Raw genomic sequence first — 25,394 nt, 5'->3', positions numbered from 1 at the left:
ATCAGTTAGCCACAGATATGATGCAGGATCCATCTCGTCTTCATCACCACGCCCCTCCCCCCACCTCCCCACCGCCCTGCAGCCTCTCCTCCTGACTTCCTGCTCTGTGTTTCCATCCTGCTGCTGCTTCAACACAACTGCAGGAAACTGCTTTAAAACAAAATACAGCATGTGACTTCTCATTGCTCTCCTCTTTCCTGCTTCTCCTCCTTTTGTCCACACGCTGCAGTGAATTTTAATCAGCTCCTCTGATTTCCTCTCAAACATCTCAACAACTGTTGGATGGATTCATATGACACTGCTCACAGATATCAATGGCTCTCAGACGTTGAGTCGCACTAACTTTAATGATCAAGCGCCACCGTGAGGTTGATATCAGTGGTTATAATAAAATATCTCAACAGCCATTGGACAGATTGTTATGTGATATGGTTCACACGTTCATCCTCTCAGCATATTCTCCTCTGAGATATGTTAAAGGTTTGGGGAGTAACGGGATACAAGAAATAGTGCTGTGTATCTAAAATACAAAATATAACCAAGTGTTTATTGTTACAGTTTGAATTAGTGATGTTCTGGATACAGTTACTGTCTTTAAAAATAGATTACTTCAAGGAATGATATTGTTTGTTTTGTTTTATTTGCTCTGAACCTAGGGGTGAGCGATATATATCGTTAACGATAATATTGTCATTGTTGTTTTAATGATGTGCAAATTTACGTTATCGAGTATGCAAATGACTTCACAAAAACAACTGAAAACACGTTGAAACCAGGCTGAAACCCCACACGTTCACTGAACAAGAGTTACGTAACTTGCGTGCAGCAGCACGCCGCAGTACGCCTAGGTGGTCACATGATCTCTCACTGGCACCTTCCCAGCAGGTCAGCCTGCTGCTAAACAAACATTAGCGAGACAACATGGCAACACCGCCCACGGATGCTCCAGCAGCTTTGGAAGACGTGGGTCAACTGTAGTGATAGGTCCCAGCCTGTCAGGTGGGAACTCATGCTGTATTGTGTTGCAGGGGAACAATTAACGGGTTGCTCAAGTACCTGAAGCCTGCGTGGTTCATGAGTGGTTTGCGGTTATACCATTAAATAACTGAACATGGTGTCAGAAGTAAAGTCAGACGCGAGCGACAGTACTAGTGACTTAGTCTGCATATAGCGACACGCAAAAGTGTCTAGTTGTAGGTCGGGAAAGTTCGCAGTACCGGAAGACCGTCTATGGAGCTACCTAGCCTAGCCACAGTTAGCTAAACGAAGCGGCAACATGGCACAGTTTCAAGTCTCCCTGCTGGAAAAGTTCACCTTCAAGGCTGAAGACTGGCCTAAATGGATTAAACGCTTCGACAGATTACGCATTGCTTCTGGATTGGAGACGCAAGCAGAAGAGAATCGCAGGAATGTGATCTTTGAGAGAGCAAAGTTTAATCAGCGGCATCAAGAAACGGGCGAGATGGCCGACAGTTTCATTAAGGCGAATCTGTCGGCCATCTCGCCCGTTTCTTGATGCCGCTGATTAAACTTTGCTCTCTCAAAGATCACATTCCTGCGATTCTCTGCAGTTACGGGGCTCTACATGACGAGATGGTGAGGGACAGGCTTGTGGTGAGTCTGCGGGACAAACACTTGTCTGAACAGTTGCAAATGGACCCGGAATTGAGGCTACAAAAGGCCGTCACCAGAGTCAAACAGAGCGAGCAGGTAAAAAAGCAGCAACAAATGTTAAGAACATTGTGTCCATTAATATCATCCATGAGAAACAATTAATGAGCTACAACTCAGGCTGTTACAAACACATATTTAAAAGAATATTGTCTAATTATTGTTATCGTCAAAATCCCCCAAAATATTGAGATATTATTTTTTGTCCATATCGCACACCCCTATCTGACAGCGTGTCCGAAATGAATGTGACACAAGCGAGCATCAGTTTGTCTTTTTTCATACTGGATTGTTCCAACTGGCTGCGACTGACGCAGCTTTTGAATTTCTGTTGGACGCCTTGTTTCTCTTTACTTCTGTCACTGGCTGTGAAAGTTCTGTGACGCAGTGGACGAAGAATGGCTGACTCATGACGCTGACATGTGGAGTTATCAACACATTCTCATCCCAGTTCCTCACATATCGCCACTCAGTCGGTGTCGTTCACATGTACATATGACACGCCAGGTATCCTCCTGTGTCTGTCGTTAACGTTCCAGTGCGGCGTGTCAGTTCACGCCTGTTACATGCAGTGTGTCTTTTTATAATAAACTTTGGTTTTCACAGGAAATGTCCAGTTTCTGCTCGTTAGGTGCAGACTGTCTCTCAAAATAAACTTACATCAGTACAACACCTCGTTTTAACATTTGTTTCCTTGTGCAACAAAAGCACGTGGTTAGGTTTGGAAAAAAACATCATGCTTTGGATCTACATCCATACAGGAAGTGAACAGCAGGATCTTGGGTGTAAGTCCGGGGTTTGTTGGACCCATCCACCTCCACTCCTGCCCGCCCTGTAGGGACTTTACAGCTCCTTATATTTCATTGTTACCGGCAGCGTTTCCAACTGACACCGTCCAGCAGCGCATCACACCGCTGCTGCAGGTGGCGTCTGCCGTCTGTCTCTGTGACACCAGAGTCACTGACCAAGCCGCAGTATTTGATGAGTTCAAAATGAGAACACGCTGGTCAGTGTGGCAGCTCAGGCACTGTGTTTGTTGTTCGTGTTGTGGTGCATCAGAGTCATGGTGATCTTCACTCTCCTCTTCACGGAGGCTTTGGTTGAGTTCTTAATTAAAATCACTTAATTGCTAATTTAGAAGAGCTTTGTTTTTTTTAAGACAGTAGTATTTTGGGAACATTTTGGAGACTTTTCGTACACTCCTACCTTCTGTAAATAATCCTTAACTTTTGTTTATACGCCTACACGCACTTCTCTTTTTCCCAAGGTTACTTTTTTTTTTTAATTGCAAGAACACTGAAAACAAAAGTGAACACAGGCTGGTAAATGAAGTGTTGTTGGGTTGTGTTTGTGCCTGTGTGTCTGTACATGACATGTCTGACAGGTGAAAGGATGGAGGAGAGGAGAGGAGAGGAGAGGAGAGGAGAGGAAATAAAAAACAAGGAAGGAAGTATATTCAAACTAATCCTACCTTTACTGTTATTACCAATACCAATAATTAAACCTGAACCGGGACAGAATTCAGAAATAATCTTCCTCACATGACGCAGCTCACTGCTGCAAAGAAGAGTCGACTCATTTTAATGTTTCTCCAGCATCGGCAGGAGAGATGTGAGAAATGATGCAGTTGTTTCATAGGTTGGACACATGCAGAGTTTAAAACATAAGAGACGATCTTCTTCCTGAACAGGACGGATTAAAGCGGTGGACGTCAGCCCGTATGATAATCCCCGGGGCCGCACACCAGCTTTACTTCACTTATTTCTACATTATTTGAAGTGTTAAATGTTGCAGTCTTGGATGACCTGCTGTGACTTGTGGTTATTTAAAAGGAAACAATGAAAACAGAGTGTACATTAATTGGAGGATGTGCAGTGTTTTTCCAACACAGGTGAGAAATCGACCGCCTTTGTTCTTTCATTCAGGTGTTGAATAAATTTGAATAAAACACGCTTCTAACCCTGCTTCAAAGAAAAAAAAAAACAAAAAACAGGAACATTTGAATAATTATATTCCTTTCAGCTGGATTCCCAAGACACAACAGGGCAAGACAAACTCCTGTACGAGCGAGCAACATTCCATCAGAGAGAAGTGAGACAGTATACATCACTGAAAACAGACACCAACACCAGTAAACAATTCTCGCTCAATTTATCTTTGAAACAAATGCTTCCCCTGTTGTTCATATAGTTGGTATGAGAGCAGAGAGGGACTCTGTATTTACAGGCACACTGTTAACCAACGGGCCGAAAACCCAGCGAGCACAACACGACTGTTTATCAGACTTCATCTTCACACGGTGGATGTCAACGTGGAGACAAATGGTGTCAGGGCCGGAGATGGTTCCCTCAGACCTAAACACACACAGGAGAGCTAAACAAGGCTAACACACACTGCAGCATCTGTCCATGTGACGTCCACCTGCGTCCTCACAGAGTCTCCGTCTGTCCACACTGAGACACCTGAGCTACACCAGTGAGTGAAAACTGCTCAGTTACAGTTCCACTTCTTACTACTTGTGTTTATAAAGTTGCATCAAAGTGAGATACTCACACTGCAGCTATTAGACTGCACCCATCCCTACGATTCATTATTATGGATCCAACCACGTGCTGTGATTGGCTGGTACTCATCACATCGATGCATCAGTGTCAGGAGCAGTTAGGATGAGAGCAAGGAGGTCATGTTGAGGGCCAGTGTTTACTGATCTCAGATGAGTAAAGCGAAAAAACTCACACATGTGCTGTCAGCTGACGTGGTATGAGGAAGGACACAGTCCATGAGGATGAAACTTTTTGCTCACTGTTTTTGCGTTGCTATGCACCTCGTGTTTCTGCAGTCTTTTTTTTTTTTAGGGTCTCATGTACCCACACAGATCTCTGTTTATCTGCTGACAGCCTCTCACCCTCAACCAGAGCTACAGACAGCACCCTCTGCCTCAACATGGCAGCAACTACACACTGATTACTGCAGGATACACAAACTGTAGACTGATCACACAGGAAGGTTAGGGTGACGAGGTGATGGGCTGGTTGCCTGGCAACAATTAAAAGGCAAGATCTATTTTACTGGTGGCATTCAATTAAAAAAAAGAAGACAGTGTGGTGCGTCTTGCATTTTGCAACCTGCAGAACGCTCTCTGGGAGATGGCGCCTAAAGAGTTGTTTCCTGAGCAGGTTTGTTAGTAGCAGGAGGTTTCACTGATGCTAACGTGACATCAACAGACTCTTTGCTGCTCGCAGTGGCACTAATGCTCACTTCCTGCTCTCAGCCTGCGTTCAGTAACGTAGGATTTGACGTCTAAAGCTCTGTTGTGTCTCACTGTGACTCTGATCACTGCTCCATCGCCAGAAGCAAATATCAACACTGCTCGTTTCTGTAAACCACGAGTACGAGACATTTGTTTTATACATCATATAAACATTTCTAAAGAAATGTGAGCTGACTTTGTTCTCAGGAGGGGGAGGGGATGGTGGCTGCTGTGACACCAAGGAGCCGCAGGTCACTGTTCAGAACCAACAAACAACAAAACTGGGTTTTATTTAAACTGTTTCCGGCAACTTTTTAGGCACCAGACAGTGTGGGAGGTGTTCCCTGTCTGATAAAGTCACATTAAACTGGGGCTGTGACTGTATGGACTCTCTCTTCCCGGCTAAAAAGCAACATATCACTTCTGTTTGGCAGTTAGCCGCTAATGCCCGATCCCAGTAATGGACGTCTGACTCATATAAACAGTCTAACGTGGGCTGAATGAGCATCAGCAGGTACATGTGTTACTTACATCCAGCGTATGAAAGTGTATCATCACTGCGCCGTCCAGGTGCCGCCTCACTCCCTCTTCCTCTTCCTGCAATCCTTGTTCTCATAAAACTAAAGTTACATCAAGTAACTATGATACAACAGAACGTTAGCAACAGAATCAGCAGGTGTTTCTGGAACTGCAGCGTAAAATATATTGATCTCTCTTACAGATTTTACATTTGACACGCAGTCTTGAGTGCGTTTGCTCACCGCAGCACCACAGCAGCCGTCAGTGATGACATGCTATCACGCCTGACATGTAACCAATCAGATGGGGCTGTGGGCGGGACTTGGAGAGAGGCTACAGAGTGAAGACTGCAGGCAGAGACAGGAAGCTGCATCAGAGCCAAAGTAGCACATTTTTCTGTTAGTTTATTACATCAGTCTAAATGAAAAAGAAAGAGAGTGATGATGAATAGAGTCAGTCCTGGTGGCGTAGCGTGGTCACAGCATTGATGATATAGTTATCGTCAAAACCCTGCTGTGCACCAAAGTGCTGGGACTGTGAGTACAGGACTGATTATAGCGGAGGTCAATGGGGGAAATATTTTTGGATGCACATCATTGTTTTGTAAAAGCTCAGTTTTCCTGGAACACACTGAAACATAAAGTCGGTGTTTCAGATCGATCCTCTCTGGAGATGATGTTAGAGAACAGCTCAGTGTGGAGTCACAGGGACGTCATGACAGATTTTCTCAGCTAATCAGTGGAAAGACTTTATTAAACCTGCCGGCTGATTCTGGACCTGCTCAGAGTGATGCTCAGAGTGCTCGCTCACATCTCTCCATCTGACTGACATCACAGCTGGGAGGGCTGTGAGGGATCGCTCTCACACAGATCAAGGTCAAATTTCATTACTCCTAATGAGGCTTAGCATCCATCAGAATCTCTCCATCTCTCTCTCTCTCTGGCTCTCACACATGAAAGACCAGCAGCCACAGATTTCTGAGTTGAGCCGAGAGATTTCTGAGGCCTTACAGATAACGCTGCCGCCTCCGCCGCCGCCGCCGCCGCCGCCGCCTCTGCTGCTGCCGGGTCACAATCACCTTTAACTGTCACATTCATCCCACTGGAGACTCGTTTCCCTCTGAAAACAGAAGCTGCAGACGGAGCACAGAGGTCGTTTTTCTGCACCAATGTCACTCAGATATCATGAAAAAAAAAAAAAGGCAGATTGTAATTTCACGTAAATGAGGTTTTGTGTGATTTGAGGAATATCGTGTGTTCTGCTCTGTGAGAAGATGAAACGTGAACAATTAATGTCTCAGTAAGATGCGTCCCTTCCTCAGTCAGAACAGGAAACGCTTCTTTGGCGCTGTCATTTGATAACTCCTGTGTATGCGTGTGTGTTTGCATGTCCAGGGTTGTGTGTGTGTGTGTGTGTGTGTGTGTGTGTGTGTAGACTGATGTGTACGTTGGTGTTTTTCGTGTCTCTCCCCGCTGAACTCCGGCGCTCCTCTTTGATAGACGCTGTAATCATCCTGTCAGATCATGTGTTTCTGAGGAGTGTGTGGAGCGTGTGTTTTCATGGCGGCCGTGTGCAGTGACATCATGGAGGCTCTCAGATCATCAGACTGCGTCATGTCTAGCAGAGAGTGTTGGTTCATAAAGTAGAGAGGACCTGTCATCCCTCCATCATTGTCTTTACGCTCACTGTAGTGTCAGCTGACGCCTCACTGACAGTAATGTCAATATACAGCTGATACACAACCTCAGGCTGCGTTCACTCCCAACATGTTTGGTCCATCTGTTAGTACGGTTCGTTTGGGCTGGTGTGAAAGCTGTCAGTCAAACCCTGGTGCGGACCAAACAACCAAAGCGAGACCGCTCAGTGGGTGTGACTCATCCAGGGAGACACAGCATCAACAGGAGCCGTGTGGAAGACTCCCCGCCTCCTCGCGCTCCAGACGACACACGTACAAACCCCGAATGCACAAAGTATCACGTAGCATGCATAATCACATTGGCCCTCTGAGGAGACCAACTGCCAGGCTAATACACAAGGCATTTACTGAGGGGGAAAAGAAATTACAAGTGATAAATTGAATTAATCTCAATTGAGGCTGGAATGGGATGAAACAGGGTCTCCAGCCTGGAGAGGATTAGCAGCAGATGTCAGGAGAGAGGAGAGGAGCAGGGAGGAGATGAATGAGGCAAAACTATTGTCTGTGTCCTGCGGCGTCCTTCTCTTTAATGAAAGAAAAATAACATCGTCCGCTCTGTGAAGAGTTTAAAGACCTGAGGAGCTCTCTGACTGTGACTGACAGACTCCTCATATTATACGTCACGCTGTCGGACTGTGCAGGTCTGTGGATGTTGAACGCAGCTCCGCAGGGGTCGTTTGTGTCGTGTCATGGCGATGTCATCATCAGAAACATCCATTTCCTAAATGAGGCTGGTAATCCTGTATCATGGATGTGAACTGTTTAATCCTCCCGTGTGAATCCCTCAGTGAGTCACATGACATTGTGGTGCGGCTGCGACCAGGTGATCCAACATGTCCCTCCTTTCACCGCCACTTCTGATTGGACATCATTTATTTGTTTCACTGGACTTTTACTGACATGAATAGCTTTAATATTTCTACTTTACATCTCCAACACTTGTTGTTAACTTGGCTTCACAGAAACAAACAGCTGAAATAAAGATGGAGACATTTCAGGTCACAAACAAATCTAACCTGTGTTTTTATTTACAATAACTGACTGAGTATGGACGCATCAGATCGGTCCAATCAGCTGCAGCTCTGCGCTCTCCAATCAATAACTGATATCCAATCAGGAAGTGTGTCAGTCAGTAAAAGACTTAAGTGAAGGCTGCACTCGTGTATCCTCGCTTCCTTCTCCACTGAGAGCCTGCTCTCTCCTCTCTCCTCTCTCCTCTCTCCTCTCTCCTCGACTCCTTCGAGAGCGTTTAACACTTCCCCTGCCAAAATATTACTTTAAAGTACAAGTTAAGGGCTTGTGTGGTGCAGTGCATTCTGGTAGTTGTAGGTTTTCTTCCTCGAGTAAATACATCCTTTTCCTCTGTTTTTCTGGTCGTGTAGCGCCGACCTCAAAAGAATTTGTGTCTTTCTACACAGTTGGAAGAAGTTTTCCTCGAGGGCTCTCTACCAACCTGAAACTTCTCTCATCTCGACTGTGAGGACAGGAACATGACGACAGGACGAACTCTCATGGCTGATGTCTGTACAGCAGAAGAAGAAACAGGAAACACTTTCTGCAGACCTGGAGGAGGAGGAGGAGGAGGAGGAGGAGGAGAAGAACACCTGCAGGTTGAGCCTGATGCATGCATGAAGCACCAGCCAACACGCCACCATACAAACTGCCACATGGCCGTCAGTGTTGATGAGAGAGATCAGAGCTGCTCACAGGATCAACTCCTCTCAGCACCACGTCAGTGAGATCACCCTGCAGCAGTCCAGAAGGAGACGGACACACAGTTTGGGCTGTCCGTCACCACAGGAAGGAGACTCTCCTCTATCAGCGTCCAAGAGGAAACACACAGACTGTTGCACCAGGAAACAAAGACCCTCTCAGTACAGAGGAACGCCGCCAGCTTCTCCTCTTTAACTCCGTCCAGTAGCAGCAGGATCAGATGGAAGAGGACACGTCCACGTCCAAACCCAGGGGGACAACAGGGAGGACCACAGAGGAGAGTGAGTCATCTCCCACCAATTAACACACCAACGTCCACAAGAGGCCCGTCTGTCAGCATCATGTCAACGCTGTGCAGCGGAGCATCCTCAGAGATCAGGCTGAAGTTGACACGGCGTCCCAGAACGTCAACAACCAACATACCCAGGGTACCTTGGACGTCATGTGTGGACGTGGAAAGTCCATGACCAAACGTGGACATGTGACGAGGTCACAGTGAGGATGAGTTGGACTCCCAAGTTATGAATGAGACAATCTAACTCTGTGTGTGTGTGTGTGTGTGTGTATGTGTGTATTCATACATGTGATTGGTCAGCAGGAGTTTTCAGCAGCGGAGGTACAGCAGTGGTTCTGATGGACTGTGGCGGCAGAGTGACAGAGTTGTCCTGGTGCAGAGTACGGCCACATAAAGCCTGACAGAGACCCATCAGACCGAAACATAGTCTGATTGACCCATTAAGCCACAGCAAAGCCCAGTGCCAGCAGGGAGCTAAGGACAGAGTGGCTGAGGAGCAGGAGGAGGAGCAGGAGCAGGAGCAGGAGGAGGACATGACACAGGGAGGAACAAGATGATGTGTTTCTCCATCTGAAACAAATAAACCTTATCACAGGTGAACGTGCGGACATGTTCTCACCTCACAGAAGCACCTGAATATTTCCCCTCTCCTCATTTACATACATCACTGACACATGATTTAAGAGGACATGAGGGGCAGAGCACGTATGTCAGCGTGGCACATTAGGATAATTGATCCATACATAACATGGCAGACGTCCCCTCGGGGCGCGGGCTTTTCTTCTTCTGCGACTCTGCTAACAGCAGCAGGTTCAAACAAAGGTTACTAATCCTCTAAATATGCTGATTAGTCTTCTGCGCCTCAGAAAGTCACTGTACATGTACCTCGACTAAATCATATTAGGTCTGACTGTCACGCTTGAACATATAGTTTCGGTAATAGCTCCCCTCTGTAATGTGGAGAGCAGCGCAGAATACACACAGAGGAGTTGTGAGGATGGAGGGAAGGAGCAATAATGGGAGGCCTAATAGCAACAGCTCTGCCACATCTGGCTTACCGGGGGCTATCGAGGTGAATTATTTAGTGTTGTGAAGAAGCAGAGACATGGCCTTGAATGCAGAAGCAGAAGAATGCTGCGGCTCAAATCACAGCCAGAGTGGAAGGAAACATGGCTGCTTCACACCTGCTGAGGACACGAGGACAGCAGGAGCGACACATGGAGCACGTATGATACTTCCTCTGTGACAACATGTTTCTCTACTACTGTGGTGTAGTCGTGTGTATACGCATGAGTACAGTGTATACTGACAGTCTGTGATGTCATCTGTGGCGTTACACACACACCTGTGTTCCCTGACTGTTCCTGTAAAGCAGTGCGTCCTCTCAGGTAACATCAGGACCGCTGTGAGGCATCACTGAGCCTGGAGAGAGACGCTGCGGCTGAAGGACAAACTGTGGGAACAAATGTCTTCTGATCTGATGTCATTCAATGAGCTGAGAGCTTCATGGAGAGGTTTGAAATAAACAGGTGTCGTTATTACCGATGCACCGATTTGGAAATTCTGTGCTGATATGTTTAAAGTAACAGTTTGGTGGACAGGGCACTCTGATACAGATGTTTCTATGTTGTTGTTTACTTTGTTTTTGTTATTATTTACCCTCTTGTTGCAGTGACACAGTGTCAGTGTTGACAGCGACTTTAGATTTAGTCTTAAGATGAAAATATTCATTAGTTTTTGTCACAATCTGGTCAATTTTATCCTTCATAGTTTTAGTCGACAAAAATTCAAAACATTTTCCTCTCATGCCCTCAACTTTCTTTGTTGTCCCGCCACCTTTCCCTGACGCTGTCAGTCACCAATAAACAATGATGGCAACCAGCCACGTGTCATGCCGACATGAAAGGATGGCTGCTTTCGTCGGCGTCTGACACCGGATGTCTCTGACCAAGTGCTGGCAATCAACGACTGCGAAGTGAGACCGGGTTTTTGAAACAGATGCCGATGTGGAAAATCTCTGGAGTTTAATCTGAAGTAAAAGTGTTATTAATGTTTTATACTTAAAGTATCAAAAGTAAAGTGCTCGTAATGCAGAGAAAATCGGCCCCACGTGAGTCTGAGACTGTATTAAACTATTAGCTTATCATTAGTGATGAATTAATATGTAAGTAGAATTTAAATATTGTAGCTGGTGGAGCTAATATTAAATATGCTGGATGGTTTCATGTGTAACAGCGTGGCGTTGGGGCTCACGTACATCTACCTACCGACACCAGTGCTGTACTGGTTTGAAACCACTGTGCGATTGGTGTGAGGAGGGGGCAGCTACCAGACTCAGAGGTCTAATGTGGAGGATTGTCATGTTGTGCACAGTTTTAACATACATCCCATAATATGACCACATTCCTCTCACAGATTGATCTGCTGTGATTCAACACAGTGTAAACTCTTACTGGATCAGACACACAGCAGAAACCTGTTAGATCCTCCAGTGTGTTCACGCTGAGGCATGAATGATGCGACACAGAGGCGTTATTCTCCAGAGCGGCGCGGCGACTCAGCCCAACTTTCCGGAACGCAGCGTCTGTTACTGACGGATAAGTCTGGTTAATAATTCAACATCACTTTGCTTTGCAGCGAACAGTATCTGTGGAAACAGAGCAACAGCCTCTGAGCAGAATAATGAAAGACTATCAGCTGTGAGTACACAGAGGCTTAAAACCACAGACGTCACTCCACAGGTGAGGAAAAAACAACTCAGACTTCACTCTGTTTCTTTACTGAGAAGTTCTCACCACGTTTTATCGGAGCTCAGGAAGAATCCAAACGTTCATTTGTTCAGTTTCATTTGATTTTCTGTTCGTGCACTTAACAAATAGCTCTGCTGACGAGACTGAGGTGCTACCTCACTGTGCGGCCGCCACACAGCAACGCACGGCACAGCGTCTGGTTTCAGACAGATGCAGTTATCATCTTCACGGCCAGCAGCCACGTTGTCTCACACCCATCTGTGCTCCCTGGGGCGGGTAGGTCTTAAAATGAGGTCTGGTCAGAATAACAAAAACCTGGTCTGAAAAGAAAAAAGTATAAAGCGCCCACATAGGTTGAGATGAGATAATGTGAATGACATCATGTTTAACGTGAACGTAGCAGAGATCAGAGCAGAGCTACAGAGACACTGTGCACGTTTACACGCAGCATGACTTCACCGATTATTTCACAAGCTCAAAGTTTTGTTCTGTTTCCTCTTTTAAGTTCAGACCTTCAGACCTAATGTCATTAGTTTTTCATATTTGCTGCAGTGCCCTGTGATAGTCTGGCAACCTGTCCAGGGTTACTCCGCCTCTCGCCCAGTGTCAGCTGGGATAGGCTCCACCCCCTGTGACCCCTAACGGGATAAGCAGTTATGGAAAATGAATGAATAAAATGAGAGATGCAGTGACATCACTGCTCTCACTGCATTAGGGGCCGTGAACATGCCGCATGTTTGTGCCCTCAAATTCATTATTTTCAGCGTAGCAGCAGGCGCGCTCAAACTGCAGAGCGCCGACAGCTGCACCCTGAAATAAACTGAGTCCAACTTTTGGAAGGCAGCAGCACACACTGCATGTCATGTGACGAGCACCAACCAATCACAGCTGACAGATATCTTTCCTTCTTCAGTAAATATCAGTGTGTGATAAATATGGAGGAGAAGCTGATCGTGTTAGTGCAGAGCTGTCAGAGCGTCACATCTGCCCCACAGACAATATTTTGGCCTAATACACAATTACAGACAGCTCCTAGAAGACAATCAGCTCTGACCTCAGGTAATTAGTCTCTGATATGGTGCTGCTTATGGTCGCTTAGCAACCTCAGACACAACCTGTCCCAACGCCCTTGAAAGTTGGCACAGAGTAGCGCCCAGCGCCGGACCTTGTGTTTTCCAGGCAGTTAGAGACGCAGCATGTGTGTGGCCTCTTACCCTCAAAACCACTATCTTCTCTATTCTGCCATGTGAACAGCAGAGCACCTGGTGCAGACACACACCTGTGATTAATCAGTTCATCACACCACACTGACAGGGGGCAGAGCGCACTGTGGACACAGACGGAGCAGCAGAACGACAGACACAGTGAGACTTAACCGTTTGTTACTCTGGGTCTGAATGTTTGCTTTCACTCGTCTCTGCAGCAGCTGCTCCTCTCATCCATCATCTGATCTGATCTGATCTGATCTGATCTAATTCACCCCGAGGCTCAAACTCTACAAACTGCTGCTGAGGAAACAAATGCTCATGGAGAGTTGTGCTTGTGCTGCGTTCAAGTTTTTCGTCACGTTTGCTCATGGACTTTCCACGTCCAAATATGACGTCCAAGGTTTCCTGGGTGTGTTGGTTGTTGACGTTCTGGGATGTCGACACACTCGTGGCTGGGTTTAGTGAAAAAGAAGAAGAAGAAGAGTTTGGCTTTACAATCTTACAGGAAGTGAACACTGGCCTCCTGGGTGAAAGTCCATGGTTGTTGGACCCATCCACCATTTTAATGTGTGTGATGTCATCCTGGTGTAAAGTCTATGGACAGAGTGACAGATGCACGTGTGAGCAGTTTTTATTTAAGTAGCGTGGCGGCATGCTGGCGTCCAGTTCTGACAACACACCGACGAGCTGAACAGGAGCGCTGTCTGTGTTCAACACATTCCTGTGGTGTGGTCCATTTGGCTCCGTTGTGCCCATCCTGATCCAACAGCCTAATAAATTTGTAACCCTCTCACACTAACAGATAATCTCCTCCGACTACCTGTCCTGAACAAGCCTCTAATTAGTTGTGAGGATGGTCAGATCTGGTGTGAGCTGGCCTGATAATCCTCCAGTGTGTCCGAGCCTGGCTCACATGACAACACATTACAGGGAGGATGTGGACGTCCCCAGACCGGTCAGACATGTGATCCCTGCAACGGACAGCTCTGGCGTTGGAGCGCCTGCTGCATGGTGACACTGAAAACAATGAATTGATGGCGAAAAAAACGTGGCGTGTGTGCGGCCCGTAAAACTGCAGTTACCACAAGATCTGATGTTACTAACAAATGTACTGATAGATGGACCTGCATGCATATCCATAAGAGTATTTAGTCTGTGGTGCAGCTGTGGGTGTTTTCCATCCTGCTAACTATCAGTCAGTCTGATCAACAAGAAATGAATTCTTCAGTTATGGACAGAAACATATTTTGTGAGGTCACACTGACCTTTGACCACCAAAATCTTATCAGTTCATTGTTGAGTCCAAGTTGACGTTTGTGCCAAAGTCAAAAAAATTCCCTGAAGCTGTTCTTGAGCTAGAGCGTTTACGAGACTGTGACCGTCGAGGTCACAATGACCATGACGTTTCACTTCTGACCACCACATACTTATCCCTTCATCCTTGACACAAAGTGGACGTTTGACTTTGACTTAAGATATATTCACAAGAATGAGAGGGATGGAAGGTCACTGTTACCGTGACCTTCAACCACCAAAATTGACTCAGTTCACACAGATGACGACATGCTCGACCCTGCCAAGCCCTGTAGCCACGCCCCCGCCGCTTCACAGAGCGCTGTTCACTTGTTTACTCACAGTTTATTGATATTGAAGGTGATGTCATCGGTTCATGTCGCTGCCTGTCTCCAACACCATCACACAGATGGAGAAAAACTGGCTTCACAATATTAAGAGTTCTCTCTGTGTACTTTGTTGTGTTAATACACCGCTGTCCTCCTCATCCTCGCCACAAAGTCTTCGCCACAGCTGATAATAGGTTGAACAATCAGAGACAAACAGCAGATTCACCTGCTCATCTGATCGTATGAAGACAGGAAGTTACCCTCGGGTTTTTTAGTTCATGTACACATTAAAATAATCAAATATGAACTCACGTTGAGCTGCAGGGTCTCCGTCCATTGTCCAATCACGCGGTAGCCTGGACCTGTGATGTTGTTCCACTGGTACTGGAAGAGGTCGTAGCGTCCGGGGGCGTCGCCATTCCGGTTGAATGTCACTGAAGTACCAGCACTTCCTGTAGGGGACAAATAGCCACTGAGTCAACGAGTCAATCAACACATCAATCATCAGTCAAGTTTACGTCCAGATTTAGTTCAAATTTTAACTGATTTTCCAGAAAATAAATTATGAATGAATGATTGTTTCCATTAATAAAGACACTTAACAACTCTCCGTCCAGCCGCAAGACACACACTGAGTGTTAAAGTTGTCGACAAAAACTATGACGAAAATCTCATGAAGAAAACATTTTCTCCATGACGAAAACAAGAGGACGAGCTAAAACTAGATCTCGATGATAAAAACTAAGACATAATCTATGTGTCATTTTCACTGACGAGACGAGACATGACCAAAGTGTTAGCGGTGGAGTATCAGTGCTGTGTGTGTGTTAATCGTGTGCTTGTGATCAATGGCGCTGCTTATAAGTAGTGGACAGGGTGTATGGGCGGGAACTTGATCCAGCAGAAATCACTACTGTGCAGACTTTGGGTCTTAATGATGTCACCAGTGTAACATGGCAGCGTCTGTATCTGGGATATGTTGACTTTATTTTTGTACAGTGGAGACACATCGTCCGTCTTCATACACAGTCTGTGGTTTCAACGTATCCGCCACATAATAAGGTACAAACTTATCTGTGGTTTGCAGAAACATACAACAGTTTACAACAGTTTAATGTCCACTGGCTTCTTGTCGCTCTGACGTTTCATCAGATATTTTCTAACACAGTTGTTGTTTTGTTCCGACGTCTCCACCAAGAGAGAGTCACGTTCATCCAACCTGACAAGCTCCAGCTCTGAGTCACGTAACAGAGTCCATGGAGAAATGACTGGGACTTCATGACTCGATGAATGAAGCGGGTAAAAACACTGACTGAATGAATAAATGAACGAGCCGTCTAATATCTGAAGCTTGTTAGTGTGACTGTGAGCCTGCAGCGTGGCGCAGACCTGACAGTAAACTGATTTTGGCACTTTCTCTGAGACTCGTCTCTCAGGACGTCAGGTCGTCTCTCTGACCTTCCCGTCCTCTCCGTCTCCTTGTCTTTTGTTTTCCTCGGTTCTTTCTACTCCGCGACGCTGCGAGGGCCCCTCAAAGACACGCTGTTTATTTACTCTGGCTCGTCGGGCTTTGGTGTGGGCCAGGAGTCTCTTTCAAGTTTGTATTTAATTTAGAGTGAAAGGGAGGGAGGCAGATAGAGAGGAAAATAGAAATGTGGTGAAAAGAGAGAGTAGAAAAGGGCTGACAGGCGGAGGAGAGGGGACAGATAGTGTTGGGCTTCCTCTGTTCAAAATGAAATACAAAGAGAAATTTCCTCAGGTCACAAAGAACTGTTTTGGCAGGAAACTCTGCGGCTTCTTTATTAATATGCTTTTCTCTCAGTAACTGTGACGTTTGAACCGTCGGCAGCGACACAATAACACTAACTAACTTTGGAATATTCTGCCTCTTACTTTTCAAACATTTTCATGTTTGTGTTTGCAGCTTTATGTTTACTATTTCACTTCACACACAGCTTCTATCTTCTCCTGTGTAATGATACATGTGAAGAACTGCATCTTACTTGTGTGCACGACGCATTGTTCATCTGCCAGAATACAGTGTGTGAGAGCATGCGTGCATTAGTGCAGCACGTTTATGGCTCTGTGCCTGCGTGTTTGCTGGGAGGACTGTGTCATGCTAATGTGCTGAGGTCTCTGCATTAGTGGAGGCAACCTTCAATAATCCAAGAATGAACCCTCTCTGGGAGCACGGAGTTAACTCCAGTCTGCTCCCAGCACCGTGACCTCCAGCATGCACCGGGGCGGTTTGCAGCTGAGTGTGAAGCTGTCGGGCTGAGGGTCAACACGTCTGACGTTGTGGTTCTCGGCTGGAAAACAGAGGACTGATCTCTCTGGGTTGGGAAGAGTTACTGCCCCAAGCAAGAGTTCAAGTATCTCCGGGTCTTCATGAGGATGAAATGGAGCGTGAGATGGACAGGCTGATCGGTGCGGGGTCAGCAGTGATGCCGCATTGTGCCGTTCCATTGTGGTGAAGACGGAGCTGAGCCTGAAAGCAAAGCTCTAGCTCTAGATCCATCTACGCTCCGACCCTCAGCTGTGGTCATGAGCTTTGTTTAGAGACTGAGAGAAAGAGACTACAGGTAAAAGTATCTGAAATGAGTTTCCTCCGTAGTAGAGAGGAAATAACTCCACAGCAACAGGCGGCAGTGGTCTGTATCAGAGTTGCAAATTAACACCTGTCACACGCCAAATCTGGGTGAATTTGGCCAATGGCGGGTGGATTTCATGAACCTACCCACCACCGTGTCAGGTAAAAACTTTCACGAACAATTGAACTGTTCCATGAAAAAGTCGATTCAATCACAGGACGCTCTAATTAAGTTGTGAAGTGTGTCCTCACTGCGTCTTCTCAACCAATCGGAGTGAAGTTTTTTTTCTTCGTCCTCTTGTTTGTGTTAACTGGCGTACTGCAAACCAACCAACCAACCAACCAACCAACCAACCGTCGTAAAGTAAGATCAAGGAGAAGATTCACAGAACTGAGTAGCGTTAACAGTTAACGTTAGCATGGGTGTGTTTGTTTGACGGAGTCTTTTAAAGGTAGGATCTGGAGGATTTTCAAACAAAACAAAATATAGACATATACAAATGAAATCCTGCTTAATCATCACCTGTGGGCTTCTACTCATGTGTGGTGGTGACTCTGTTTGCAGAGCTCCTGCCCTTTAACTGTATTTTGATGTTTTTGTGAGCTCGGACCGCTTCTGGGCGGAGATTTCCCCAGCCAATGAGAGAGCACAGGTGCCGTGCCAGAGCGTGTCCGAGCGTGCACCAGCGCGAGCCTTGCCTGAACCTCTTCTGTGAAGCCTTCTTCCGTACCTCCGGGCTCCGTACACCCGGGAGAGTTGAGCCTGATAGGAGGGGCCAAATTTGAATGTGTGTTTACAAACAGCAACTGGAAAATCCTCCAGACCCTACCTTTAAAGACAATATGGTGACATGTTACTGGTGTAAAGAGAGCGGCCGATGTCACAGAGCCCACTGAAGAGGAGACAACTTACCAGTTCATGAACCAAAAGTAAAAAGGGAAAAGGGGATTTCTTTTAAGTTGAAGTAATAATAATACATTTATTTATTTATTTATTTTGCTTGGGTGTCTGCATTTTGTTTTTCTGCATTTGAAGTGTGTGTGTGTGTGTGTGTGTGTGAGGGAGAGAATTAAAAATGAATAAGCATTAAATGAAATATTAAACTGATGCCTTTTATGAGAGCAATGTGTATTAGTTGTTTTTGTTTTTTCTTTGTACAGACAAACGTAGGACTAAATTTAAGTACACACAGAAGTGTGATAACAGAATGGAGGCCGGTAAAAAGTCTGAGTGACTAGTGGAAGGAAAAGTTAATTTCCTACACTGGTGTGTTTTCATTATTAAGTGAAACAGGAAGACTGACAGGACGGACTCAAAATTCTAGTTAGCCAGTTAGCACATTAAACACAACCTGCTGTTGAAATAACTAATAATATTTATTAAAAACACAAAACCCAACACAATTAAGAGGCACTGCCGCTAAAGAGCTCAGTGGATAAAAAACATAATCAAACCTCACATAAGTTGGATCTACTGCCCTTGTGACTTCAGTCATTTGTTTACTTTCCTCACTTCTGTTTCTCTTCTCGTGGGCTGAGCTGAACTGACAATCAGAGTGATTTCTCTTATTGATGGGCTCCACCATCGCCAACACCAATTCCACATGCCGATAGGTGCCAACGGTGCAGAGACACACTGCTAAATTGAAGGCGACAGGCGCTCACCGATGGCCTGACACTGACCAACAGCTGACAGTGGGCCTGGTGCGTCAGGATCTTTAGAGACACAGTGAGGAGCTCAGACGTAAAAAAGTGAGCTCAGAATAGAGCTGCTGCTCCTTCATGTTGGGAGGAGCCAGGTGAGGTGGTTCATCTGATCAGGATGGCACCTGGGCACCTCCTGTCCAACTACTAAGAGACCCCAGGGCAGAACATGCTGGAGGGATCTATCTCATCTGCAAACACTTGAGGTTCCTCAAGAGGAGCTGGAAGATGTTGCTGAGGAGGGTCCCCTGAACACTTCTCTGATCTTCTGATCCTGCAACTAGCCACGGATAGGTGGATGGAAATGGATGGATGTCTCAGTCCAGCCACCGCAATGTCTCACTAATCTGTTTTCACTTAGTTTTTATCGATGCACCAACTTAATGCACAGCATGTCACCAGTGCCTTCCTGAAAAGTTCAGAGATTTTCAACTTAAAGTGCTGGGAGCAGCTGCACGTAAAAGGTGGAGCGCTCTAGAATTTGACTCAACGCTTTTCCTCCAGGCAGCTCCATGGCGTCACATATGCTCGCTCCTCTTTTGAGAACAATTGAAAAAGATGCCAGCGCTATGTGAACACAGGTCCTAAGCTCAGAATATTTTTCTTTATCCATTGAGCTGTTCAGCAGAAACGCTTCCTGACGGTTTGGGTTTGTTCACTGGAGCACGGTAAATATGCTCCGATTGTGTTGTTACTGTGCTAACTGGCTAACTAGCATCAAGACGCTCTTCCTGTTTCGCTTTTTGAATGATGAATACAGACGACCGCCGTCTGCTGCTGTGGAGAGTTATTTCCTCTCACACAGGAGCAGAACATATGTGCTGGTTGGCCGTCGGCCGTAGACTTTGCGGTGTGTCCATGTGCAACTTTTTGGCCGAGACACGGCGACATGAGGCAACGCAGCAGGGGACCTTCATCGCCGCTAGTTCTCTGAAGCTGGTGTGTCTGACCCGTAAAGCTTCCCAGTGTACCACTGCAGCCCTCATTTGGATTCTTGTGCATGACTCAGGTGTGCTCTTTATGTAAAGGTGGGTGTTTTTAGGTTTGTTTTATTTTCAACTGTTTGCTAATGTTTTCTTGTGTGAGTCATGAGTTTTTAATTCATTCCTGAAGTGCATTTTGGGTCATGTCTGTTTTCAAGCATCAGTTCCTTCAATCAAAGACAGTTTTCTCCTCTGAGACGATAAAACAACGCTGACACTGACTTGTAAACACAAAGAGAGGACAGGAACAAAGGCATCGCACATGATCTTATAAATGTCCATGCGGCTGCATGAGCATGTTGTAATTTTACAACCTGCTCTCACTCTGATCATTTGTTCCTGCTCACTGCTTTGAGGGGATTATTCACAGTTATGAAGAGATGAAGCAGCAGAGCAGCAAACAGTAACTTCATCCAGTCCTCTGATGTAAAGAACATCCTCAAATCCTCAAACCTGATCTCACTCATCCGGCAATTATCCTCCCAGAAGAGGAGCACTTATCTGAGATCGCAGGTCTGCGTGAATCTGGAACCAGATCCATCCGAGTCCAACATATTTCTGCACATTCTTTCAGATGACACAGCTCCAGCTGAAGATGAAGATGATGGTTTGTATGTACGAGTGCAGAGTGAAGACACAGTTGAAGCGAAGTGTTTGTCCGTTTATCCAAAGTGGAGAGCAGTAATGGATACGCACCGGTACAGGAAGCATGAAGCTGATATGTGACATGTTTCATAAAGCTTTTAAGGCTTTTATCGGCTCTCCTCTGGTGTCAGTCGCTCCAGTAAAGATTCAAAAAAATCAAGTGATGTTGCTTTTTTCTTTTTTTTATATCACAGATGTGTCAGGAATATTTCAAGGAGCAACGAGGGAAGAAAAAGGAAAAATAAAATATCTTCTATAACTTTAGAATTTATGGGTAAAAAGCATCGTGGAAATGAAATGTTTTAATAACTGTTATCAATAATCAGAGTCTCACGATCAAGCTTAACATCTCCCTCCACATCTTATCTCATATCTCTGTGTTTGCAGCACAATCTGGTTCAGTTTAATGAAAAACGTGACTGCTTTTAATCAGTTGTCTTAGTTACTGTGTCAAACACACAGAGGCACAGACGGACTGACGGCTGAGATCACACAGAAAAAATAGATTCACAGTCTGAAAGAAGAGCCGAGTTTTTAAAGAGTCTGCTGTTGAGTAGCTCAATTATTAATTCCTGCCATGACCAGACAACTGGCTCGGATCAATACTGGGGTTAATAGCTACCACAGGCAACACAGACCCACCTCTTGATATAAAATGTATTTTGTTTCTCAGTCGATATTTGGCTCATGTTTGTTTCAATACAGATTCTGGGAGAAACAAAGAACTCTTCTGTCTCTGGTGGAAAATAGAGACTTTTATGTGTTCCTGCTTTCTTTCTTTACAGTGATCAATGTCTTAATTGATTGTTATGTGGCAGAGATCTCAGAAATATGATCTGTTTCTGTAGGAAGTGGAGCAGGAACACGGAGGAGGTGACGGCAGCTCTGCAGAAAACAGCTCTGAGCTGATTCTTCTTCTTTTACTGTGGAATTATTAAGCCTGTAATAAACGGTGAGTGAGCAGTTCAGCTGCCACTTTGATTTGAAATTAGCACAGTGCAGCTTTGCTAATTAGCTGATAAAAGAATCTCCCTGCAGGGGCAGATTTCAGCGGCTCCGTCTTGTGCATTAAAACTATAAAACTATGCAAATAATGGCATGAATAATAATAATACAGGTGAAACTGCAAATCACTCGCTGTGAAAATGTGCTCAACAGTTTCACTGAGTGTTAAACATGTTACACATCTCACATATTAATGACCTGGAACTTTACTCGGGATCATAACGTGTGACGTGTGTATTTATATATATATATATATAAATATCCGGGCTGCCTGTGTTAATGCGTTTGTATATTTATCGCAGTGACATTAAGGTCCAAACACAACACGTGAGTATTATATTTTCTTTAAATCGCATGCCGCTATTTTGTCTCCTTAACACACCAAACATTTTTTAATCATCATCTGATAAGCTGAGCAACCCCGATGCTTTTATTCTTCTATTCATTGCGTAAATTCACGATACGTTACAAAATGAAAAGACACATTTCCTCCTCTGCAGGTACCTGTCGGACTGACATCACTCCCTCCCTCCACCACGGCTGCATGAAGGGGCGGAGCTCTCCTCCTCATCATCATCATCATCATCATCGTCCACCTGAATATTACTATCTGACCTGTTGAACATGAGCTGTCTGAGTTATGAAATGACTCTGTGTGTTCCTCTGTCTTGTCCCAGCTGTGTCCCGCCTCCACGTTTTCTTCTTTTGAACGTCTCCTTTCAGTTGAAAAAACTCGGCTCAGCTGACAGTCAGCACTAATCTGCACCTTGTGTCAAACAGTACTTTGAGTTTGAGCTCTCACCTACGAGCTGAGCACACAGGTGCTGCTAGTCAGACTGATGTCGTTACAGCGTTGATAAATGGCTGGAAACAGACTGCAGACCTGCTTTAAAAGTCCTGTGTGTGATTTACACTGGCTTCATATGAATAGACTGAAAACTCTGCTACCCGCTAGGCTAATTTATGCAACGTAAAATGCCATAGGCTTGTGCTAATAATGTTAGCATGCTGTATTTGTGGGGAAAACGTGTCCAGATAAAGACAAGTGTTTGTCTGTGAGTCTTATGAGTTATAATGAAGCTGACTTGTGCACTTGGGACGGAGCGTTTGCTGTCATGGCTCTGGAAGAATCTGCTCCAGAAAATCAGGTTGGCCGAGTCATTTCTTTTAAGTCCCTCCTTAAAGCTTACTTTTATCTGAGAATCACAGAAACTCCACTGCAAAGGTGTAACTGCAGAGTGACACAGACACACCACCACACAAGTATATTATTCATCAAGGGGACGTCCTCAGGTTGACATGTTGTGTCTTACCATCGGAGGAACAATAGTCTGACACGCACTGTATGAATCAGAGAAAAACACCAAACTGAAACTACTGAAAAATGATGATGCTTAATCGGATGATTGGACGTCAGTGAGTCATCAAAGTTATATCAGAGTTACTGCACTTTTCTCAACTGCAAGAGAGTAATCCTCCCAAACAAACAAACAAACAAACAAACAAACAAACAAACACTTTTGACAGAATATTTGGACCTGAAATGTCCTCATCAAATAAAAGTGCATCCCCATCAAACAAAAATGATTCTTGACACAAAGCCTCACTGCGTCCTCTCGTCTGTCCAGCAGGTTCACGCCACTCTTTGTCTCCTGACGTCTGAGACTTCACATTATTTTCCTGTTTAAGCTGAGAAACTGCAGCACGTCTGTGATTACACAAAAATTTTGCTGCACAGTTATGAAGAAAAGCTCGACTGCGTTCTTATGCTCCCCAGCAGCTGGCTTTGTCACACCAGCTTCCTGTTAAAAACTGGATTTAAAATCCGTCTAATTAGTTTAAAGGCATGACACAATTTACCTCCAACACGTATCAGTGCTTCGTTTCCTGTTTAACAAGTCGTCCAAGTTAAACCACAGAATCCTTCTTTTGTATCCGTCCTGCACAACAACACTCTGAGTGTTTTCTGACTTATCGACAGGATGATGTCGTCTGTCTGTGTCTTTAAAACTGTTCTCTGTGTTGTGATGGTTTGTTGAAGGAAATATGGTTTGGGTTAAAACAGATTTGTGTCTCTATAACTTCACAGTTTCTGTTCTTTTCCTTTGCTTCTTACACGAGTCAGAAAATAAACACAGATGATCTCACTTGTCTTTTATTTTCTCCTCGCCCTAAATCTGCTTTCTTTCCCCAGACTTCCCCTCTGATATAAAGTTAATAATCATGAACTTTCACCTGTATGATGGGTCATGACGTAGACGGAGGAGGACAGCATTTTCATTGATGTCTGTATCGGGGTGAATGTAAGGAGCTCTGGCAAGATATTAACGTCTGGATTAGGGAACAGGATTAAACATGTTTATACTAATTTATCAAAATGATGTTATTTTGACACGCTGTGAGGAGCAGCGCTTATTCTGTCCTGGCTGTGGAACACTGGACCAGGGTCTCGGGGTCAGTTAAGGTGGTTCAACATTTGATCAGGATCCTCCCGGCTGCCTCCCGTTACGTTGCGTTCACTCCGGGCGCCAATAAAACAATTTGTGCAGGTTAATTAGATGTAAAGTCAAAGTAAAGAACTGATTAGATGCCAGTTCCTGCCAGGCGGCACGATGGATGCAATAGACGTGATGCAAATGATGTAGGTAGCGTAACTTTGCATCATACACTTTTTTAAGTGAGGTGAAAAATCGGAACTTCAGCGAGCAATTCACATCGCAATAGCCAATCAGCACTGAGATCCTACAGGGACGTTTGACGCTGAGCACTTACTGACGAAAGTCCATTCATCGATTCAGCGATTTGATGCACACATGATGCAAGATATTTGCATATATGAAGCAAGGCAATACAAAATATTCTAGCATTCAACTTGATGTGAAAATCTGCATTGCGTTTGGTGCGAACATTAGAGGTGTTGCAGGGACGTCCAGCTGGTAGGAGGCCCCGGGGCAGACCCAGAACACACTGCAGGGATTATAGATCTGGTCTGGGAACGCATCGGGGTCCTCCAGGAGGAGCTGGAAACTGTTGCTGGGGAGAGAGACGTCGCTCAGCCTGCTGCTCCCGTGACCCTGCCCTGTATAAGTGGATGAAAATGGATGGATGGATGGATGGATGGATGGATGTGAGGAGGGGGTTAAAGAACAAAATAACCCAAGGGGCGAGAAACATAAGTGACAGTTTCACTCATCACCCCAATAATTGTCTCACAGCCTCGAGGTATCGGCAACAGAAGCACTTTGGTGAAGGTCTGTCTCAGGCTTTCATCTCTGCAGACCAAAATCTTTCTCTCACACTGCTGTGAGTGTTTTACCACAGTCATAAAAAAGTGTAAACACGCTTTAGTTGCAACAGCCTGCAATATGTATTAAATAATGCCTCCTAATTATGCCGATAAAAGATATAATCCAGGCGACGTTATGCTCCTTTCTAAACGTAGGAAACACAACTCTATGTAAACACACACACACACACACACACACACACACCTAACACCTTCAGCTCGAGGCTGCCAGAGTAAAGACGATAATATCACGCTGCAAAACACTCTTATAATAACTCTGCATTTCATTTGCATTTTGGCTGGAGAGTGAAACGTCTCAGAAGGCCAACTGCTCGCTCATAAAGGAGCTCCGTCTTCCATTATTGGACATTTGAAGAGAGACACGAGGTGATGAAGCTCCTCAGGCGGTTTATGTTCCAAAACAGTGTACTGAATGGAAAGTAAGTTTGGAGAGACA

At 45.2% G+C, this 25,394-nt stretch overlaps 1 protein-coding gene across 2 annotated transcripts in view; it reads right to left on the bottom strand.

Moving 5' to 3' along the window:
- The window catches only part of grm7 (glutamate metabotropic receptor 7), a 427,000-nt gene that overhangs the window by 82,328 nt on the left and 319,278 nt on the right, over window positions 1–25,394 (bottom strand). For both annotated transcript variants that reach the window (XM_033626794.2, XM_033626793.2), the window contains exon 7: window positions 15,037–15,176. In XM_033626794.2, the coding sequence (XP_033482685.1) occupies window positions 15,037–15,176 (140 nt within the window). The remainder of the gene's footprint in view (window positions 1–15,036; window positions 15,177–25,394) is intronic.

The sequence above is a fragment of the Epinephelus lanceolatus genome, chromosome 1, assembly GCF_041903045.1.
Source record: "Epinephelus lanceolatus isolate andai-2023 chromosome 1, ASM4190304v1, whole genome shotgun sequence".
NCBI classification, from domain to species: Eukaryota; Metazoa; Chordata; class Actinopteri; order Perciformes; family Serranidae; genus Epinephelus; species Epinephelus lanceolatus.
Note: the sequence above shows the minus strand (reverse complement) of the source record. Positions and strands in the feature narration are given on the sequence as shown.